This window comes from Tamandua tetradactyla, chromosome 3, assembly GCF_023851605.1.
Source record: "Tamandua tetradactyla isolate mTamTet1 chromosome 3, mTamTet1.pri, whole genome shotgun sequence".
NCBI lineage: Eukaryota > Metazoa > Chordata > Mammalia > Pilosa > Myrmecophagidae > Tamandua > Tamandua tetradactyla.
The window spans coordinates 148,449,809-148,469,428 of NC_135329.1; the positions used below are offsets into that span (position 1 = coordinate 148,449,809).

General features: G+C 35.4%; 1 protein-coding gene across 9 annotated transcripts in view; it reads left to right on the forward strand.

Moving 5' to 3' along the window:
- Positions 1 to 19,620, forward strand: part of MTX2 (metaxin 2) — a 150,143-nt gene that overhangs the window by 99,231 nt on the left and 31,292 nt on the right. The window contains exons 3-4 of one of the 9 annotated variants that reach the window (XM_077154255.1): positions 3,378 to 3,482; positions 4,552 to 4,680. The exons of 5 other annotated variants lie outside the window; for them this stretch is intronic. Coding sequence is in view for 1 of the 4 variants with exons in the window: in XM_077154252.1 (XP_077010367.1) it covers positions 19,141 to 19,229 (89 nt within the window). In the remaining 3 variants the exon portion in view is untranslated. Of the gene's footprint in view, positions 1 to 3,377; positions 3,483 to 4,551; positions 4,681 to 18,285; positions 18,340 to 19,140; positions 19,230 to 19,620 lie in introns of those variants that run through there. 3 more of the 9 variants (XM_077154254.1, XM_077154252.1, XM_077154256.1) reach the window with 3 other exon arrangements.

Genomic DNA, 19,620 nt, shown 5'->3' on the forward strand with positions numbered 1-19,620 from the left:
CTCAAAAGAGAAATCTAAAAGATGTAACATTTATTGGAGATGAGACTGAGCTTCTTGAGGATGAAAAGAAAGGAAGGAAAGAAAGTGTTTATTAAGCTTTTGCTGTGTTCAAATACAATGCTCAGCACATAATTCAGAATCATCTCACTTACATTTTTTATTCAGCTTAATAACTTCTGCTCTTAATAACAGTGTCTGAAACATAGTGTGTCATTTAGTACATGTTTGTTTTGTTTAAAGCGGAGAAGGAAGGAAAAGATGGAAAGAAATGTTTCTGGACATTAAGTTATTGGTATATATTTTTTCTTTTAAAAGATTTATGTATATTTTTTACCAAAAGTGTAAACTTCATTTGTTTTATTTATTTACCTTTAGATACTAGTATTATAAGTAGTATATTGCCTTTTTTGTTAACTTTTGATAAGCAGAAATTCTCAGTTGGTTATTAATATAACATACAATAAATATGTACTTTGTACTCCTGTTGTTAATCTTTTTTTTTTTTAATTCTTTTTTGGTGAGGGAGCTGGATTTAAGCTCAGCTTTCAAATATTAATAACATGTTGCCTGACAGGTACTATGTACTCAATAAATGTTTGTAGAATGAATGGTGGTAAAAGAAATCTTGCTTGATAACCAACAGCACAAGTAAATTATTTGCTCTGTATAAAGTAGTATTTTCAATCCTTGTATCTTTGAAAAGGCAGCTTCATGGCAAAATTTTTAGTTGATGCACTGATTCTTAACACTTTAAGTTGTAATTTTTGGATAATTCTTTCAGGATCTGATAAAAGAACATTTCATCAGAAAATAGAGCATTTCTCCAGAATTTCAGTGCACGTACACAAAAACAAAACATATCCAGGTCTGCAGAAAGTTTACTAATCTTCCTCCTGAATCCATCTGGGGTATCCCCTATGAAGAACCCCTAAACTAAAGAATAGGGTAGTAATTTTCACCAAATAGGACGGTGTTTGGGATAGGAATAGATTAAGTGGTTCTTAACTGGGAAAGAGTTTTATCCCCCCCCCCAACCCCACCCCACACCCCAGGTCACTTCGCAATGTTAAGAGACATTTTTGGTTGTCACAACCTGCAAGGGAGGGATTGCTACTGTTGTCTAGTGGATAGAGGCCAGGGATGCTGCTATTTTCATTTACTAATGAAAGTTACTGCTAACTTTCATTTTCATTTCATTTACATGGTTTCATTTACTAAGCTGTTCGAAGCAGATGCCATGAAATTTGTTGGCTTTAACTGTGGGAATTTATTAGCTTACAGACTTACAGTTTTGAAGCCTTGAGAATGTCCAAATATATGCATCATCAAGACAATGCTTTCTCCCTGAAGACCAGCTGCTGGTGACCCTGGCTTCTCTTCCACATAGCAAGGCACATGGCTGTGTCTGCTGGTCTCTCCCTTCTCTTCCTTATTTTCAGCTTCTTGCTTCCCTGGCTTTCTCTCTCTGCATATTCATCCCCTTTATGAAGGATTCTAGTAAAAGGATTAAGACCACCCTGGGCCACCACTTAACAGAAGTAACCTGATCAAAGGGTCCTACTTACAATAGGTTTATACCCACATGGATGGATTAGCTTTTTTTCCTCTTACTAAATTTTATTTGCTTGGAAAATATGGTTACTTTTCATAAAAATGTATTATTTATGTTAAAATGCATTGGATTTATTGTAGTTCTCTCTGAATGAATTAATACATGCTTAAAAAATCTTAGTTGTAATTTCTAATATGGTAAATATTGAAAGGTATAATCCACATAAACAAAATCTTTTATGTCCTCAGTTTTTTAAAAACATTTTTTTTTTTTCTTTTTTTTTTTAAAGAGAGAGGGAGGAAGGGAAGGAAAGACAGAGAAGGAAGGAAGGATGGAAGGAAGGAAGGGAGGAAGAAAGGGAAACATTTTTAAACATTTTCTTGTTTTATTATATTTTGTTTGTTTGTTTGTTTTTTACATGGGCTGGGGCCGGGAATCGAACCGGGGTCCTCCGGCACGGCAGGCAAGCACTCTTGCCCGCTGAGCCACCGCGGCCCGCCTAAAAACATTTTTTACTGTGAAATATGCCATATATGCAAACAGCCATAGATTTTAAAGTATATTGTAACAAGTAGTTATAGAACAGATTCTAGAGTTTGGTATGAATTACAAGTTTCACAATTTCAGGTTTTTCCTTCTACTGCTCCAAGACGCTGGAGACTAAAAGAAACATCATCATAGTGATTCACTAGTCATACTCATTTGTTAAATCCTATCTATTCTGTTATAACCCTTCCTTCTCCTTTGATCCTTCTCTCAATATTTTTAGGGGTATTTGGGCTATGCCCATTCTAACTTTTTCATGTTGGAAAGGGGTGTCGATAATATGGGATAGGGGAATGGAACTTGTTGATGTTCTTGGAGAGGCTGGCCCTTCCAGGTTTTAGAACTTACTGAAAGTAATCTTAGTACTTGAAACTTTTGTAGAATCTTAGATAGAGCCCTAGGTGTTCTTTAGGGTTAACAGGAATGGTTTTGTTTGGGGTTTGGTAAACTAAGGCAATTAGCAACATCTAGCTGAAGCTTGTGTAAGAGTAGCCTCCAGAATAACCTCTCAATGCTATTTGAGCTCTCTTAGCCACTGATATCTTATTTTGTTACATTTCTTTTCCCCCTTTTGATCAGGAAGGCATTGTCAATCCCACAGTACCAGGGCCAGGCTCATCCCTGGGAGTCATGTCCCAACATTGCCAGGGAGCCTTTCACCCCTGGATATCATATCCGCATAGAGGGGAGGATTATAATTTTCCTTGCAGATTTGGGTTTAAAGAGAGAAGGCCCACATCTGAGCAACAAAAGAGGTTTCCTGGAAGTAACTCTTAGGTGTAACTATAGGTAGGCTTAGATTCTCTGCTACAGAAATAAGCCTTATAAGCGCAATCCTCAAGATCAAGGGCTTGGCCTATTGATTTGGGTGCCCCTAATGTTTGAGACAGCATCGGGGGTTTCCCTGGTGGTAAAGCTTAATAGTTAAATATTTTTTCTCTGATCCTTCACAGGACTTTTCCAGTGTGTTTCGTTTTGTTTTGTACCAATTTTCTAAATTATCTGCCTAACATACTCTGGAATGTATCCAGGTGTTAGATTAAGCTATACAGAGTTATGAGCTCTCATTCTCATTCTGGTCTCTAGGTGTTTGGGTTGTTTAAATGAGCTATCCAGACAGGTTGAGTTAGATTATGTGCTACAGCAAATTTAGGTTTTGAACAAAATAAACTTCTTTTCCTTTGGTCTCTTCCAGTACAATGTCATCCTTACCCCTATATTCTGATTTACCTTACCCCTGACTAGATTGGCTTGATCTCTTTTTTTGTTTATTTGACAGTTGTACATAGCAACTGACTAGCATCTCAAAATCTAGAAACAACATTTACAGCTCTGGACTAAATGTGACGCGATAAGACCTTGCAATCTAGGCCCCAGTTTTCTTGTAAGTATTTTCTAAAAGAGACCATGCAATATTTGTTCTTTTGTTTCTGGGTTATTTTGCACCACATCATATCCTCAAGGTTCATTCCCCTTGTTGCATAACTCAGCACCTTTGTTGGCCATGGTTCTTTGCCTGGTGGGTGACCCAAACCTTCAATCCTGAAATTTCTGAGCCATTGGTAATCCTGCCTGGATTGGGTTGTTACAGTTTTCCATTGACTTTAATCACAGGTCATGATAGTACTAAAAGATGCCCTACGGGATCTCCTTAATACCAAGAAAACTCTTTTTTACTTCATTGTGTAGTTGCAGTCCTATTTCCCTTTGATAGTCGGGTTCAATCACCCCAGGCAGAAAAGTCATCCCCTTCCTTGCCTGTTGATTCAGAGGCATGAGAAGCCCAAAGCAACTAGGTGACAGTCTTAACTTCAGTTCAGTGGAATCATTGTTGTGTCTCCTCCTTTTGGAACTAAGACCTGTAAACCAGAAGAGCTTATGGTTACAGGGACAGGAAACAGAAATTTTCCTATGGATCACTAGGGGTGATAGTGAGTGGTGCCACTTCCATTTTCACCCTTTGATTCTTGGCTATGGAAGAAATAGCGCCATATAGTGGATACTTATTCAGAGCATACATAGCATCCTGGAGAACATTGCCCCAGCCCTGCAAGGTGTTGCCACCTAGTTGGCAGTGTAATTGGGTCTTCAAAAGACCATTCCACTATTCTATCAACCCAGCTGTCTCTGGATGATGGGAAACATGGTAAGACTAGAGAATTCCATGAGCAATTTTTCCTCTATACTCCTCTGTTACTGACTGTTTGTACAAAGTTCATACCTTTGAGGTAGTTTATGCAAGAATTTATTTATGTTTGTAGTGTTAATCAGTGGGATACATGGATCTATACCACCCTTTCAATCATGTTCACCTTCAGTATGGCAGTATTACTTAAAAACTCTCTAATGAACTGTCTTCTCTTCTATCCATTCCCTTACATTTGAGTTCAGCCTAATCATGAGTTAACCATTTACTCATCTCTAGCTTTTGTGTATCTCTACGTTGCTTGTAGGAATGGATTACCTTTAAGAACATGATTTTCTGGGGTACCTACAGTTTTCAAACCACCATAGCACCTTAAAAAGACAAACTAATGTTTTAAATAATCTATAACAGTGAGGAAAGAAAAAGAACTGTTTTGGTAAGTAGTTGATCTGTTAGTATGTACTTTATTTAGCAACTCTAATTTTATGGTTCTTAGTAATTTTCTTTCTCACCTCAAATTAAATGTTTTATACTTAATATAAAGCCAAAAAAAAGACCTTGAAAATATAGAATTTTGCTTAACCATTTCATTTTTTTTGTTATCCTACATATGTCACTTAGATGATAAATTAACCAGCATATATTAAAAATTCTTGGTTTTCTTCAATATTCTTGGGCTTGACAGCTGATAGTAGTCATGACTATAAATGTGACTTCTCCAGATATCTGATGTAAACTTTATGGAGTAATTTTCTTCTAGATAGTGAACCAGCATCCCTTTAGAAGGATCAGTTAAAGACTTCACTTTCAGTGTAGAAAGTTGATCATAACAGTATGACAGGTATCCATAAACTGGATATTTTCTAGAAGACACCAGATATCACACATTAGATGCTTTAATAGTCTGCCAGTTACGCCATCAGGAAATGTATATTCTGCTTGCCACATAGATTTGCTATTTATTACGCTCCTGAAACTAAGTGATTAGATATTTTTTTTTGATTAAAGGAAACTTTAGTTCAGTTTAAAGGGAAATAAATGTTTTCCTGTGGCTTTCTCCCCTTAGAATTGCTTCCTTTCCCTCATTCAAAAAATACTGTCATTAACTAAACCAAGTTCCCAGTAGATATATAATACAGGCCACCTATGTAATTTTTTTTAATCCATATTTTTTACCCATCTGTCCATACCATAGATAAAAGGAGCATCAGACATAAGGTTTTCACAATCACACAGTCATACTGTAAAAGCTATATCATTATACAGTCATCTTCAAGAAACATGGCTACTGGAACACAGCTCTGCAGTTTCAGGTACTTTCCTCTAGCCACTCTATTATACCATAAACTAAAAAGGGAATATCTATATAATGCATAAAAATAACCTCCAGGATAACCTCTCTACTGTGCCACCTATGTAATTTTATATTTCCTAGTAGCTCCATTACAAAAAGTAAAAAGCAATTGATAAAATTAATTTTAATGATGTAGTTTATCCTAGTACAGATATTGTTATTTTAACATGTAATCAGAACAGTATTTATGAAAGAGCTGTTTTGCTTTTTTTCACATTAAGTTAAAAATCTGGTGTGTATTTTATAGTTACAATACATCTAAATTCGTACTAGCCACATTTCAGGTGATTAGTAGCCAGATGTAGCTAGTGGCTCTTATATTGGACGGTACAGGTAGGTCTAGAAATACAATATGAGCAAATTGTGTGAACTCTACAAGTTTTCTTCAATAAATGTTTTGTTTGATTTTCTTCAAAAAGTTGATGTCTTTACTCATTCACTGTATGCTGTCTTTTATAGCAGATCCCACAAATGAAATGGGCAGTTGGCCTCTTTGATCCAAATATAGCACATTGTAAATATGCAGTGAATATTGGTTATTTCCTTCTTTCCTGATTCTTTGACAGTGGTAGCGTATAATCCGTGTCAGCATGGGAAGTTTGTGGGCTTGATAATGTCTAAAAATGCCAGATGTCAAAGTAATTGAAAATACAATTAACTTATAAGGGAATTCTTTGGATGTATTTCTTTTTGTGTGAATATTAATAATAATTTTTGTAACCATTCTCTCATGCCAAATCTTAAAAATGTTAATATTGGGCAGGCAGTGGTGGCTCAGTGCCAGACTTCTCACCTGCCTTGTCAGAGACCTGGGTTTCATTCCCGGTGCTTGCCCATGTTAAAAAAAAAAAAAAGTTAATATTGAATGCTTTTTAATTTATGTAAAGTATTATTTCAATAATAGTGAATAAACTTTGTATTAAAATTTAATATTTATTAAATGCTTTTCCATAAGTCTATTGCAGAATACTATTATTAACTTCACTTTAAAATAGTGTGGAAAGTGAAGCTCAGCAAAGCTTGACCTGAGGTCATATACCCCACGAATTATAGAAGTAAACTGAACATAAGAGCATTAGTTGAAAACCTACCCTGTGCTAGGCCTTGTGCTAAGAACTTAATTCTTAATTCTTTCAGTCCTGTATGAGGCAAATGTTATTATAGTTCCATTCTACAGGTAATGTTAATATGAGCAACAATAATAATTGTAGCTAAAACTTGCACAGCATTTTGTGTGCCAAGTCTTTTTATAAGTGCTTTGGATATCATAGACAATTCTCACACACAGCAACCCTATGAGGTAGGTAGTACTATTATTCCCATTTTCCAGATTAGGATATTAAGGCACTGAGAGGTTAAGCAATTTTACCAAAGTTACATAACCTAGTAATTGGCAGAGCTGGAATATAAAACCCAAAAGTCTGAGTCGAGAGTTCTCTCAAAACACCATAGTACCTATCAGTCTAGTTCAGTGGAATAAGATTTTGTCCAACAATAAGTGAACATTTAATTCACAAATTATTTCTGACATTTCCTAGGAAGTTAAATCTTATAGTTTATATTTTACTTTAAAGTACAAAAGCTAAACCTGTCTCAGTTTTGGATGTTTGAAATTGGGTAAAGCCATTCTTGCCTATAATTATGGGTTTTTGTTTTTGTTTTTTTTTTTTGGTATGGGCAGGCACTAGGAATCAAACCCGGGTTTCTGGCATGCAGGCAAGAACCCTGCCTGCTGAGCCACTGAGGCCTGCTGTTTATGGGTTATTTTGAGGATGAAGTTAGATAATGATGGGAAATTTCTTTTGAAAAAGCAAAAGCAGTAGAAATGTAAGATGATATTGAGTGCTGAATTAGCTTCTATATACTTAAAAGATTTATATACATATTTTGTGAATATCTTTAATAAAATGTTGACTTTCATTTAGTATATATGAAGCTAATTTAAATAAAACTGATTTTCTTTTTTATGTTTGGCTTAATTCTCTAAATATTGTAAAAATTTGATTTTATTTCTAGAAGGTGTCTCAAACTGATAATCATTATTGGAATCTTGCATGAAAAATTAATCTTCCTGTAAGAATAATGTTTAAGCTTAGGTAAAGGGAGCTGTCTATATTCCATTTAATATTTACATTTTCCCAGCCCCTTGTGAATAAATACTTTATCTCTAAAAGTAAAATGGAAGCCATAGACACAAACTATTTACTTTCTGTTAAATGTTGTATCATTTTTAAAAAGTCAGCATTTTAGGCGGGCCGCGGTGGCTCAGCGGGCAAAGTGCTTGCCTGCTATGCCGGAGGACCTCGGTTCGATTCCCGGCCCCAGCCCATGTAACAAATACGGAGAAACAGAATACAATAAAAACAAGAAAATGTTTCCCTTTCTTCCTTCTTTCCTTCCTTCTATCCTTCCTTCCTTCTCTCTGTCTTTCCTTTAAAAAAAAAAAAAAAAAGTCAGCATTTTAATAGGGCCCATTAATGCTGGGCGGTGAACACTACCATGTCAGATCTTCTGATAGCTAGCTGATCCTTGCTTTTTCCTTTTAGCAAATGATACTTTTTAGGTGGACATATTAATTAGTAGTTAAATGATAATATCTTATATATAGTGAGTTGGAAAGGGGAGAAGGGAGCCTGCTTTCCTTTAGAGTGATTGTTGCACTGGAGAAACAACTGTGAGACTGAAAATACAGCCTTAGTAAACCTGTCATGTCATTCATAGGGCCACAGTTGACAGCTTACCTGAAGGATTTTAGAGGAAATAATTTTGAATTTTCAGTCTGCTTGGATCATTTTTGCTTTAAACAAGTTGTTCATGGTTGTATGCAATTTTTAAGTGTCAGTTTAAACCTGATATAAATACAAGTAGGATGACACCAGTGGAGATATTTTAATAGAACTAAGGATAGTTTGTGAACAATTGATACAACTTTCTTAAAGTTGAATAAAGTGTAGAATTTTAGTTTTTTATAAAGTTTGTTCACCCCTCCCACTTTTATCATCCTCTGCAAAATGAGGATCTGAATTTGCTTTTCAGGTTAGTGGAAGGAAAGAAAAGCTAAGGGTGGAGAGAATTTAGTGAACATTTATTGGATAAGAGTACTTGTAAAATCCTTTTCAGTTTTCTTAACTAGCAAAATACAGATGTTTCCTTGATATAATTAATTTAACTTCTTTAGGTTGTCTTGTATTACGTTACTATTTATATACTAGAAGCATTAATGCATTTGGTGAATTATGCTTATAGCACCTGAAATTATTTAAATATGTAAACTGTGATCTTTATAAAAGATAACTGTGAGTTTATGTTGCTGACAGAATTTAGCAGATTAAGAAATGATCAGTATTAATATTAATCCCTCAACACATAAATGGTATAGCGTCTATAAAACATTTAAATTAGCCCTGTAGGATTTGTGGAAATGTATATTTAGAATTTGGTGGTTATTTGTATTGTCATTTTTAGTAATTAGTCAAATATATTAATGCAGAATGGTTCTGCAGGTAGTAGTTTGCTAATATAAATATCTTTTTTTAATAAATATTTTAACTTAGCAAGAATTCTGTATTCTTTCCTATATTTCTCAGAGATTGCAAGTTAGTATGTCAGGGGTATACTTTTTGTTTAAACAGTGACTAGCAGGCTAGATTTTAAAGTATGTTGTTGCTTAACAACATAAAGACATAGTCAGATGAAAAAAAGAATTGTACTTTTTAAGTAAAAAAGGCTAGAATTCTTCATTATTAGATATATACTATCAACATAATCGATCTAACATTATATTTGAGTCGAAAATACACTTTTATCTGAGATTGTACAATACTCTGTGAGTGAAACATCTTTCATATAGTTCTAAGATGAAATTACCCTTGAATGAATAGCATCTTCATTTATCTTCAAACCTTTTTTGTGCTTTTAGTGAATCTACACTTTCAACATTCTACAACAGGAATGGCATTATGTCATTATACCACTGTACTTCTGCAGTATGAAATAGATTGGTTTGTAAAATGAACCTGACTTTGCTATAAATTACATTCACAGGTACAAAGGAATTTGTTATTTTGTTTAAAATAGTCACAAATATAATTAGGTCTTAATTTATGTTAAACTACAAATATGGCTATTACTGTAACTGGATTAAGAACTTAATCTGTCACTTCAGGAATGATATCTAGCACTTTTCATCTGTAACCTTAGACACATTATTTCAATTACAGGGTCTGCAACTGTTTGATATAAAAAATGTATTATTTTGTAGATAGATTTGTTCATGGTTTTTAATTTTAAAACATGTCTCTTCAGTATGGTGGAAGGTAATTCTTCAGTTGTCACAGATTTTCCTTTGTGCCCTGAAAACATAGGATATGAATTAAAATTCAGAACCATTTTCCATTTTGTGCCTTGAAAATGGCATTTCATGCTTTAGAATAGTCCTTAGTGAGTTTTTACATAAAATATTTCAAATCTAATTATGAAATGAATAGATTTGTCCTAAAGAAGAAAACCTGAAGTCTGCTGTGTAAGAATCACTTTATGTGCTGGAACTGAAAATGGATTGTTCCCTGTCTAGAATTTTTAGATTACTTTTGTTAATATGGCTTCTATACATTTAGAAGCTGTGTTTCTATGCCTTGAATTCCATATTAATGTAAAGCATCCAATCCTTTAAAAATTTATTAAGGGCAATTTAATAATTGTTATTAAAGAGAGTATTGTGTATTTATCTTGTAAGACAGATGTTCGTTTTGTTTTTTTTTCTTTGGAGTAAGCAAGAGGATTGGAGTTAACTAGTGCTGCTCATTGATGAATGATTCAATATTTAATTATCATTAGTTTATCAAAATGAACTAAATACATTTTATGTACCTACCATCTACTATTTAGCTTTGAATTTGGTGGTTTTTTTTTTTTAACTTATTTTCCTCAGTTGGGAGTGTAGACAATAAAACTTTAGAACATTCATTGTAGGAGTTCAGATAAAAGGAATTTTCTTTCTTTACTCCTATGCCAGCTGTACAACTGACAGTGTTTCTTGGGTTATAAAAATTAATCTTACTAAATTTTTATAAAACTCTGTTGTATTTATAAGTTCTGACGTGGAAAGTTGGTATCTTTTCCTATTTCGTGTATCTTTTTTGTTGCTTTCTGAACTTGATTTTTTTCTATAGCTGTCAGATGTTGATGTGTCTAAAACTGAGCCAAGTATTCCAGGAGTAGTTTTCATGAGAGCATTGTATAAAGGAAGGTTCTTTTCTGTGATATAATCTTTGTATGTGGTCTCAAATAGCATTTCACATTTTTGGTGGCAAATTTGCTCTATTTAAAGCTTTTATGCTTATTGAATTGTGGTTTCTGATGATTTCTGCACAGGTAATTATCTTTCTTTAAGTTGAATTCTGGTTACTGTTTTCTAAAACAATATTTGCTTATTGATATTTGTAACTTTTTTGATTTTTAAGATGTACCTTTGAATTTGGTAGCAATTTTTAAAGCAGTGAGCCTTGGACCCATAAAACAGTAAGATGCTATTTATTTTGTAGCTTACTAGTTTTCTATGAATTTAGGTATGTTTGAGTTCATTATTATGAGCATCTATGACTTATTCATTATGCAAGTGCTTATTGAGACCCTACTTTGTGCAGAAGACAAGTAGTGAATGAAATAGACATAATCTCTGTGTCCTAAGGGAGCTTATGTTCTGGTGGGGGAGGTTTTATCAGTACATGTGATTTTCAAAAATTATTCATAAAAGCTGATATTAAAATCAGGATAGTTTTAGTCACTTGGATTTGCCTTGTTACAAAAGACTATGTTATATAAAGATACATATTGAATGCATACGTCATATATTCACTCATTGTCACCAAGGTTAATCTTTCTTCCTTTGCAGATGGGTAAATGAGTATTTATTATTATGTTAATAATAATATATTTATTGAACTGCTGTATACCAGATGATATGTAAAATGTTTTTTATGTATCACCTCAGTTAATCTGCTTAATTGTCTTACTTTTACAAATGAGAAAGCTTAAGAGGTAAAGGAACTTTGTCAAGCTAGTGTAGTCCCTCTCCAAGATTTCCACTCAGAGATGTCTCTTTGGGAGGCCACTTGTTCTATTAACTCCTTGTTGTTCTATACTGACGTTTCTCAAATGTATATATACTTTAGTCTTCCACTTAAGCAATTTGCTTCTTAAATCTGTGCTCTGTGAGGCCCCATTAGGTTCAGCTAGGGTGCACAATGAATAGGAGTTAAGGAGTTGAGAATGTGCTGATGGTTACCCAGTCATAAGAGTGATAGGGCTTATGACTCAGCAACAGAAAGTAAAATTATTCTAAATGATGAGTTTAACAATTTCAATGTGTCAGTGTCCTCTCTATGTAAAGGTAGTAACCCGGCAGGCCTGTTGTTGGCTGGCTTTGTTTCTGCTGAGCCGTTTTTACCATTTTCTGTACTGAGTATTTTTGTTACCTGTTTTTTTTTTTTAAGCAATGCAGTTAAAACAAAGGATATTTTATATTTTAAGGTTTTTAATGTAGATTCTATTCTTTTACTCCTGTCAGAAATGATCATATTACTTTCTGTAAAATAAATAGATGGCTGTTTGGCTTTTATTTTAATTTCACTTATTTCTCCCAAATTTGTTTCTAAAATATTTTTGGTATATTTCTCTGGGAATACAGACTTGCCGAAACCAGATGCACTTAGTATTTCAGATATCTTGTTTTGTGTGATTTGTTCATTAATGTTGTGTGCCGATTTGAATCTCTGGTGGGCCCAGAAAAGCTGTGTCCTTTAATCCTCATTCACTAGTGCTGGCTGGGAGCTTTTTGATTATTCCCATGGAGGTGTGACCCACTCAGTTGTGGATGGTAACTTTATTTATTTATTTATTTTTTTACATGGGCAGGCACCAGGAATGTGGGTGGTAACTTTTGATTAGATGGCTTCCATAGAGTTGTGACTCCACCCATTCCAGGTGGGTCTTAATTAGTTTACTGGAATCCTTTAAAAGCGGAAATATTTTGGAGAGAGTCCCATTTTAGAACTAGGAGGCCGAGAGTCCACACAGTCAGAGAGACCTAAAGAGTTAAAGGAAAATGGCCTGAGGAGAGCTTCATGAAACAAGAAGCCTGGAGAGAAAGCTAGCAGACACTGCCATGTTCACCATGTGCCTTTCCAACTGAGAGAGAAACCCTGAACTTCATCGGCCTTTCTTGAGTGAAGGTAACCTCTTGTTGGTGCCTTAATTTGGACATTTCTATAGACTTGCATTAATTGGGACATTTTCACAGCCTAGAACTGTAAACTTGCAGCTTAATAAATTCCCCCTTTAAAAAGCCGTTCTGTTTCTGGTATATTGCATTCTGGCAGCTAGCAAACTGTAACATGTTGTCCTGTTTAATCACTTGTATTAATGTATAAAACCTGCCTGCTTATTTTAAATGTCCTGAAGATTGGACCATAGTTGCTGAGGTTTTTTTTTTAAACATTTCTCTTTCTGTCTCACACAAACATTAAAGCCTTAACATATAGACAATATTATTCTTTACCCTGTGTATTGATTCTCCTTAATTTTAACCAGATCAGTTTCATCACATCTTTAATCAGAGTTTGATCTTTTTCAGTTGCAATTTTTAATATTATTGTATGCACCCATGCTGACTTTCAGAGCTGGAGAACTAAATCTCAGTTTCAGGTGTCATATAGACACTTAAAATTCTAGGGAACTGCTAGGTTATACAAAGAGTAAAACATTTTAGAATTTTAAAGATAATAGTTAAAATTTATAATCTGAGCTTCAATTTTTTTTTGTCTGCTGTATGGTGGAGGTCATATTTCATTCTTTTTCCATGTGAGTATCTCATTATTACAGCTGCTGAGATTTTAAAGGACTCCTGCTAATAGTAGCTCCTTCATGTATTTCTTCTCAGTAAATTTTTAGAAGATAGAACTGTTCTTATGGGATGGCTTCCTCACTGGGATACCTTGAAACGAACAGTTAAATTGGCTTTTTGGTTTCTAAACTTGGAGGGTTGTAAATGCAGAGACCCAGAAAAGACCAAAAGTAAAAAACTGTCCTTGATTTGTTTGTTTGTTTGTTTGTTTTATAAATAAAGGTCCCTTTTAATCACATGGTATTTCTAAATGGATATTTGGAATGCTCAGAAGATTCCATTTTCAGTCTATTAAGGCCTCCTCAGACATAATTTAAGTGGAATTTGAATAAGAACAAGTATTTTTAGACTCAGTTGAAATAGAAGTAGTTTCTGGTTAAGTCCTGGGAAAACCTTAAATAACATGCCTTTTCGGTGAAACTGATAGAAGACCAGATTAACACACAAAGAGGGAAAAATTCACCAGATATCACGGTGGGTAAATACCCAATTGTTTGAGTTGGCATAATCTTTGCAAAGCTAGATAGTAGAACTAGGCCAAGCCTCACTAGGCCTAAATATACCTTTGTTCAAGAAGCCTGATGAAATTCAGGGTTTCTCTCTCAACTGAAAAGGCACATAGCAAATATCACAACATCTGCTAGGTTTCTTTCCAGGCTTCTTGTTTCATGAAGCTCCCCAGGGTTGTTTTCCTTCTTCATCTCCAAAGGTCTCTGGCTGTGTGGGCTCTCGTTCTTGTGGCTCTGAATCTTTTTCCAAAATGTTTCCTCTCTTAAAGAATTCCAGTAAACTAATCAAGACCCACCTGGAATGGGTGGAATCGCATCTTCCTCTATTCAAAAGTTAATACCCACAATTGGGCGCACCCCACCTCTGTGGAGATAATCTAATCAGGTTTCCAACCTAGAGTGTTGAAAAGGAATTAAAAGAAACAGCTGCCTCCACAGGATGGATCAGGATTAAAACATGGCTTTTCTAGGTATATAATCCTTTCAAGTCTGCGCAATGGGCGACTGACCTTTTTTTTCCTTTTTGCAGTATAGTTATACAATCATCAAAGTTCAAGGCTACTGGTTACAGCTCAGCAACTTCAGCTATTTCCTTTTAGCTATTCTTAAACCTAGACTCTAATAAGAAATAACTATATAATGAGACAGTAGTCACAGTCATTTATTAAATCCTAATTTCTTAGTTACACCTCCTTCCTCATTTGAGTTTAATCTTCAGGGATATCTGGGCAATGGCCATTTTAGCATCCTCGTGCTGAAAAGGGGTGTTGACCTTGGGTAGGTGAATGAACCTAGTTGTTCTTGGTTAGAGACTGGTACTTTTAGATTTTAGGACTTATTTGGCCAAGGCTCAATCTGGAGGCCTTAAGTTTCTGAGAAAATAAATTTATTAAGAAAATTTTACAGAGACTTAGATTGAGCTCAGGGCACTCCCTAGGGCTTTCAGGAATACTTTTGATTGGGACTTGGCATACTGTGGTAGTTTGGAATATTTGGCTAAAGCTTGCATAAGAATAACCTCCAGAATGACCTCTTGACTCTGTTTGAAATCTCTAAGCCACTGAAACTTTATTTTGTTCCATTTCCTCCCCAATTTTTGGTCCTTCTCACAATGCCAAGGTCAGACTCATCCGTCATCCCTGGGAGTCATGTCCCATGCTGCCAGGGAGATTTCTACCCCTAGGAGTCATGTTCCATGTAGGGGAGCACTTATCCATTTTTTTACATATATATATTTTTGACAAATCCTCACACACATACACTCCATACGTGGTATGTAATCAGTGACTCACAATATCATCACATTGTTGTATATTCATCACCATGATCATTTTTTAGAACACTTGCGTCCCTCCAGAAAAAGAAATAAAAAGAAAAAAAAATGCATATATCCTATACCTCTTTCCCCTCCCTCTCACTGACTACTGGTATTTCCATCTACCCAATTTATTTTACTCCTTATCCCTCTGTTATATATTTATTTATTATCCATATTTTTTTACTCATTTGTCCATACCCTGGATAACAGGAACATCATACACAAGGTTTTAACAATCGCACAATCACATTGTGAAAGTTATATCTTTATACAGTCTTCTTCAAGAATCAAGGCTAGTGGAGCATAGCTCAACAGTTTCAGGTACTTCCCTCCAGCCACTCCAATATACCATAAACTAAAAAGGGATATTTATATAATGCAGAAGAATAACCTCTAGGATAACCTTTTGACTCTGTTTGAAATCTCTCAGCCATGGAAACTTTATTTTGTCTCATTTCTCTCTTCTCCATTTTGGTCAAGAAGACTTTCTCAGTCCCTTGATGCTGGGTTCCAGCACATCCTGGGAGTTCTATCCCATGTCAGCAGGGAGATTTACACCCCTGGAAGTCATGTGCCCCGTGGTGGGGAGGACAGTGAGTTTACCTGTTGAGCTGGCTTCGGTAGAGAGGCCGCATCTGAGCAGCAGAAGAGGTTTTCTGGGAGTGACTCTTAGGCATAATTTTAAGTAAGCTTAACCTATTTTGTTAGCAATGTGATATATCAGAACTGGAATGGCTTTTAAAAAGTTGAATTTAATAAATTGTAAGTTTATAGTTCTAAAGAAATGAAAGTGTCCAAATTAAGGCACCAACAAGAGGTTATCTTCACTCAAGAAAGGCCTCTTGGTCTGGAATACCTCTCTCAGCTGGGAAGTCACGTGGCTGGCAACTGCTGGTCCCTTGGTTCTGGGCTCCATTGCTTTCTGTCTCTGCATGTGGAGGGTCCTTACTTTGCTTCTGTGGGGCTGACTTTCATCTCCTGGCTTCCTTTGGCCTGTCCAGGTTCTGGCTTGCTTAACATCTAATAGTGATGTCTGCTGCGCTCCAAGCATCTCCAAACATCGTGTCTCTGTTCTTTGAAGCAACTGTTCTCCAAACATCTACATCTACTCTCTTTGTCAACTCTGATCCTTCTGTCATTTCTGACTTTCTCCAAAATGTTTCCTTTTAAAGTCTCTAGTAACCTAATCGTGACCCACCTGGGAATGGGCAGAGTCACATCTCCATGTAATCAAAAGATTACACCCACGGTTGGGCATACCACATCCCCATGGAGATAATACAATCAAAAGTTTCCACCCTGCAATGCTAGATCAGGATTAGAAGAAACAGCTGCCTCTATGAGATTGAATTGGGATTAAAACATGGCTTTTCTAGGGTACATAATACTTTCAAACTAGCACACCTGTTCTTTGCAGGAATAAATTTCATATGGGTGAACCCCAAGATTGAGGACTCGACCCATTGGATCTGGTTGGCCCCATTGCTTGCAAGAATATCAGAAATTCTCCAATTAGGGAAGTTGAATATTTCCTCCTTTCTTCCCAGTCTCCCAAGGGGACTTTGGGAATTCTTCTTTATTCATTGCCCAAATTACTCAGGGATTTATCAGGGCATCATGCTAACCTGGACAAACCAAGAAAATCTCACACCCTATTAGAGATTCCATGTACCCACAATGTTCAACTAAACTGAATATACAAATTAAATTAGGTAATGCACTACCCAGAATATAAATTTTGCACCAAATAAGCGTCTCTGCCTTTGGTCTCACACAGAAGTTGAACTCTAAAATATGAACAATATCATCCTTTACCCTGTGTTCTAATCTAACTTAGTCCTATCCAGATCGGCTTCCTTTATATCTCTAGTCGAAGTCTGATCCCTTTTTCAACTTTTAAAATAGTTCCTATATGGGCTTATGAATTTTTTAACACCTTGATAGTGCCTTGCCTGTGGGAAAGTGCTGACGAGTATTGTATCCACGTGTAGGTACTTCTGTTACTTGTGTCCACAAAAGAGATGAGATGACTTTCAAGGTTAAGCCTTCTTGATACTTAAATAGTATCTGGATTTATCTGGTTTGAAAACCAATTAGCTGTGGTTGGAGTCAGCAACTCCAGCTGCTGAAAAGAGAACAGAAGTTGTCTGCTATCCATATCCAGTGAAAGTCTAAAAGTCAAGTGATAATTAGAGAAGCAAATATGAAGGCTCCTGAATCTCCCCTCCTCTTACCAAAACGTGCTTATCCTGCAGTTTTTTCTGTTTTGGTAAGTGGCAATTTCATCTTGCTAGTTGTTGATGTCAGAAACTTTGGGTCATCTTTGTATTCCCCTCTTTTTCCTATATCCATGTCTAGTTAACAGCAAATTGTCTTGGACTACCTTAAAAATATAGCCAGAATCTGAATTTTTACTACCTCCATCATGCCCACCCTCGTCTAAGCCATCATCATCTCTTGCCTGGATTATTGCAAAATCCTAAATAGTTTACCCTGCTCCCACCCTTCTACTCACTACAGTCTAATCTCTGTATAACCATTTATAATCCTTTAAAATGCCAGTCATATTCTAACAATTCTCAGCTCAACACCTTCTAATGGTTCCCTATCTCAAAGTAAAAGCCAATGGTCCTTAACTTCAAGAGACTGCAGGATTTCCTGGTTGCCTCTCTAATCTCCTCTCTTAATTCTCACTATTTTTGCTCTCACATAATTACATTAGCCTCTTTGCTGTTACTAGAACACACCAGTCTTGACCTGCTTCATGGGCTTTTGAACGTGAATTACTCTTCTCTTAGATATCTGCATGCCTTGCTCCCTAGGTTTATGCTCAGATATCAATCTTATTCGTGAACCCTTTACTGACCACCCTGTATATAAAAGCAATACCTTTATACTGCTTTATATTTCTGAGTAACGAGAATCACCATGTGTATTTGCTTCTTTTTCTCCATTAGAATGTAAACTCCATGAGGGCTGTTTCCCTGTGCCTAGAACAATCCTAACACATTGTAAGTGTTCAGGAAGTATGTATTGAATGGGTGAATTTATGAATAAATGCTCTCTATTCATCAAGATATTCAAAGTTGTATCTTCCTATCAAGTTAGCTAACGAACTAGAAAGCTACAGATTGGCCAAATTTTTGGCAAATCTTGTTGAGCTATTTTAATATTTTGCTCTAAGCCTTTAGAAGAAAGAGCCACGTGAAAAACAATTCTGAATTTGGAATATTTTTCTCTTATGTCATTCAATACCTTATAGAAAATTCCAGATGAGTAATATCTTTTGGAATATGAGAGGTTCAATTGAGGGCTACAAATATACCTCTGATGAGTCATCTCTATTTATTTAACCAGTCCCTTACTGATGGATATTAGGCGGTTGTTATAATTATTTTTTTTGCTATTATAGACAGGGCTTAGGTCTGACTAGCTTTCCATATATCTTGTATAGTTCTTTGTGTGTATATCCATATGATATATTTCTAGCAATAAAATTGCTTGGTCAAAGGAGTTTTGGTAGTCATTGCCATAAAGTCCTTCAGGAAGATTGCATTGGTTTATACCCCAGCCAACTGAATATACCCAGGTTGACTATAAATATTGTGCTTTGGACTTTAGTTAAGCAACCTTATTTTCCTTTGCTTTTATTATAGAAATTTTCTATTGCTTCATTTATAAAAAAGCACATAGAATCAGAATTACTAAGTTTGAGACTTCTCCAGTCTTTGATGTATATTGTGTTTGATATAGTTTCATCTGTTCATTTGTTTATTCATTCATTCAGCTAATAATTATTATCTGTCAATTAGGTACCAAGCACATACCTGGAAATTATACAACTGTAAAAAAGCAGTTTTAGATAAGACAGAAGATTCTGAAATCAGAGGCAAGAGAAATCGTAAGTCTTGCCACGGTATTACTGCAGGAATATGCTGTAATAGGATCTATTCCTGATTTAGGTTGTCTGCAGTATTTGAAATCTGCCGCCGACCCCACCCCCACTCCCGCACACATGAACACATTCAGGCTGCTAGTTTTAGCTCTAATCAAAAGCAATGGCAATGCTATCTACACTGGTAACTTTTGAATCTTGTATTTAGGAAATATGCGTGATTTTGGTAACAGATTATTTTTGTTTCTTTAGACCTCTGGCCTTATTCTCATTTACGTGTAAATGAAAATGTATTTTGTTTCTCAAAACTATTGTTTTAAAAAAATCAGAGCCATTTGATAAAACCTAGAAGATATGATTCAGAAGTGGTTGCTGAAGATAGAATTTAGAATTTTCA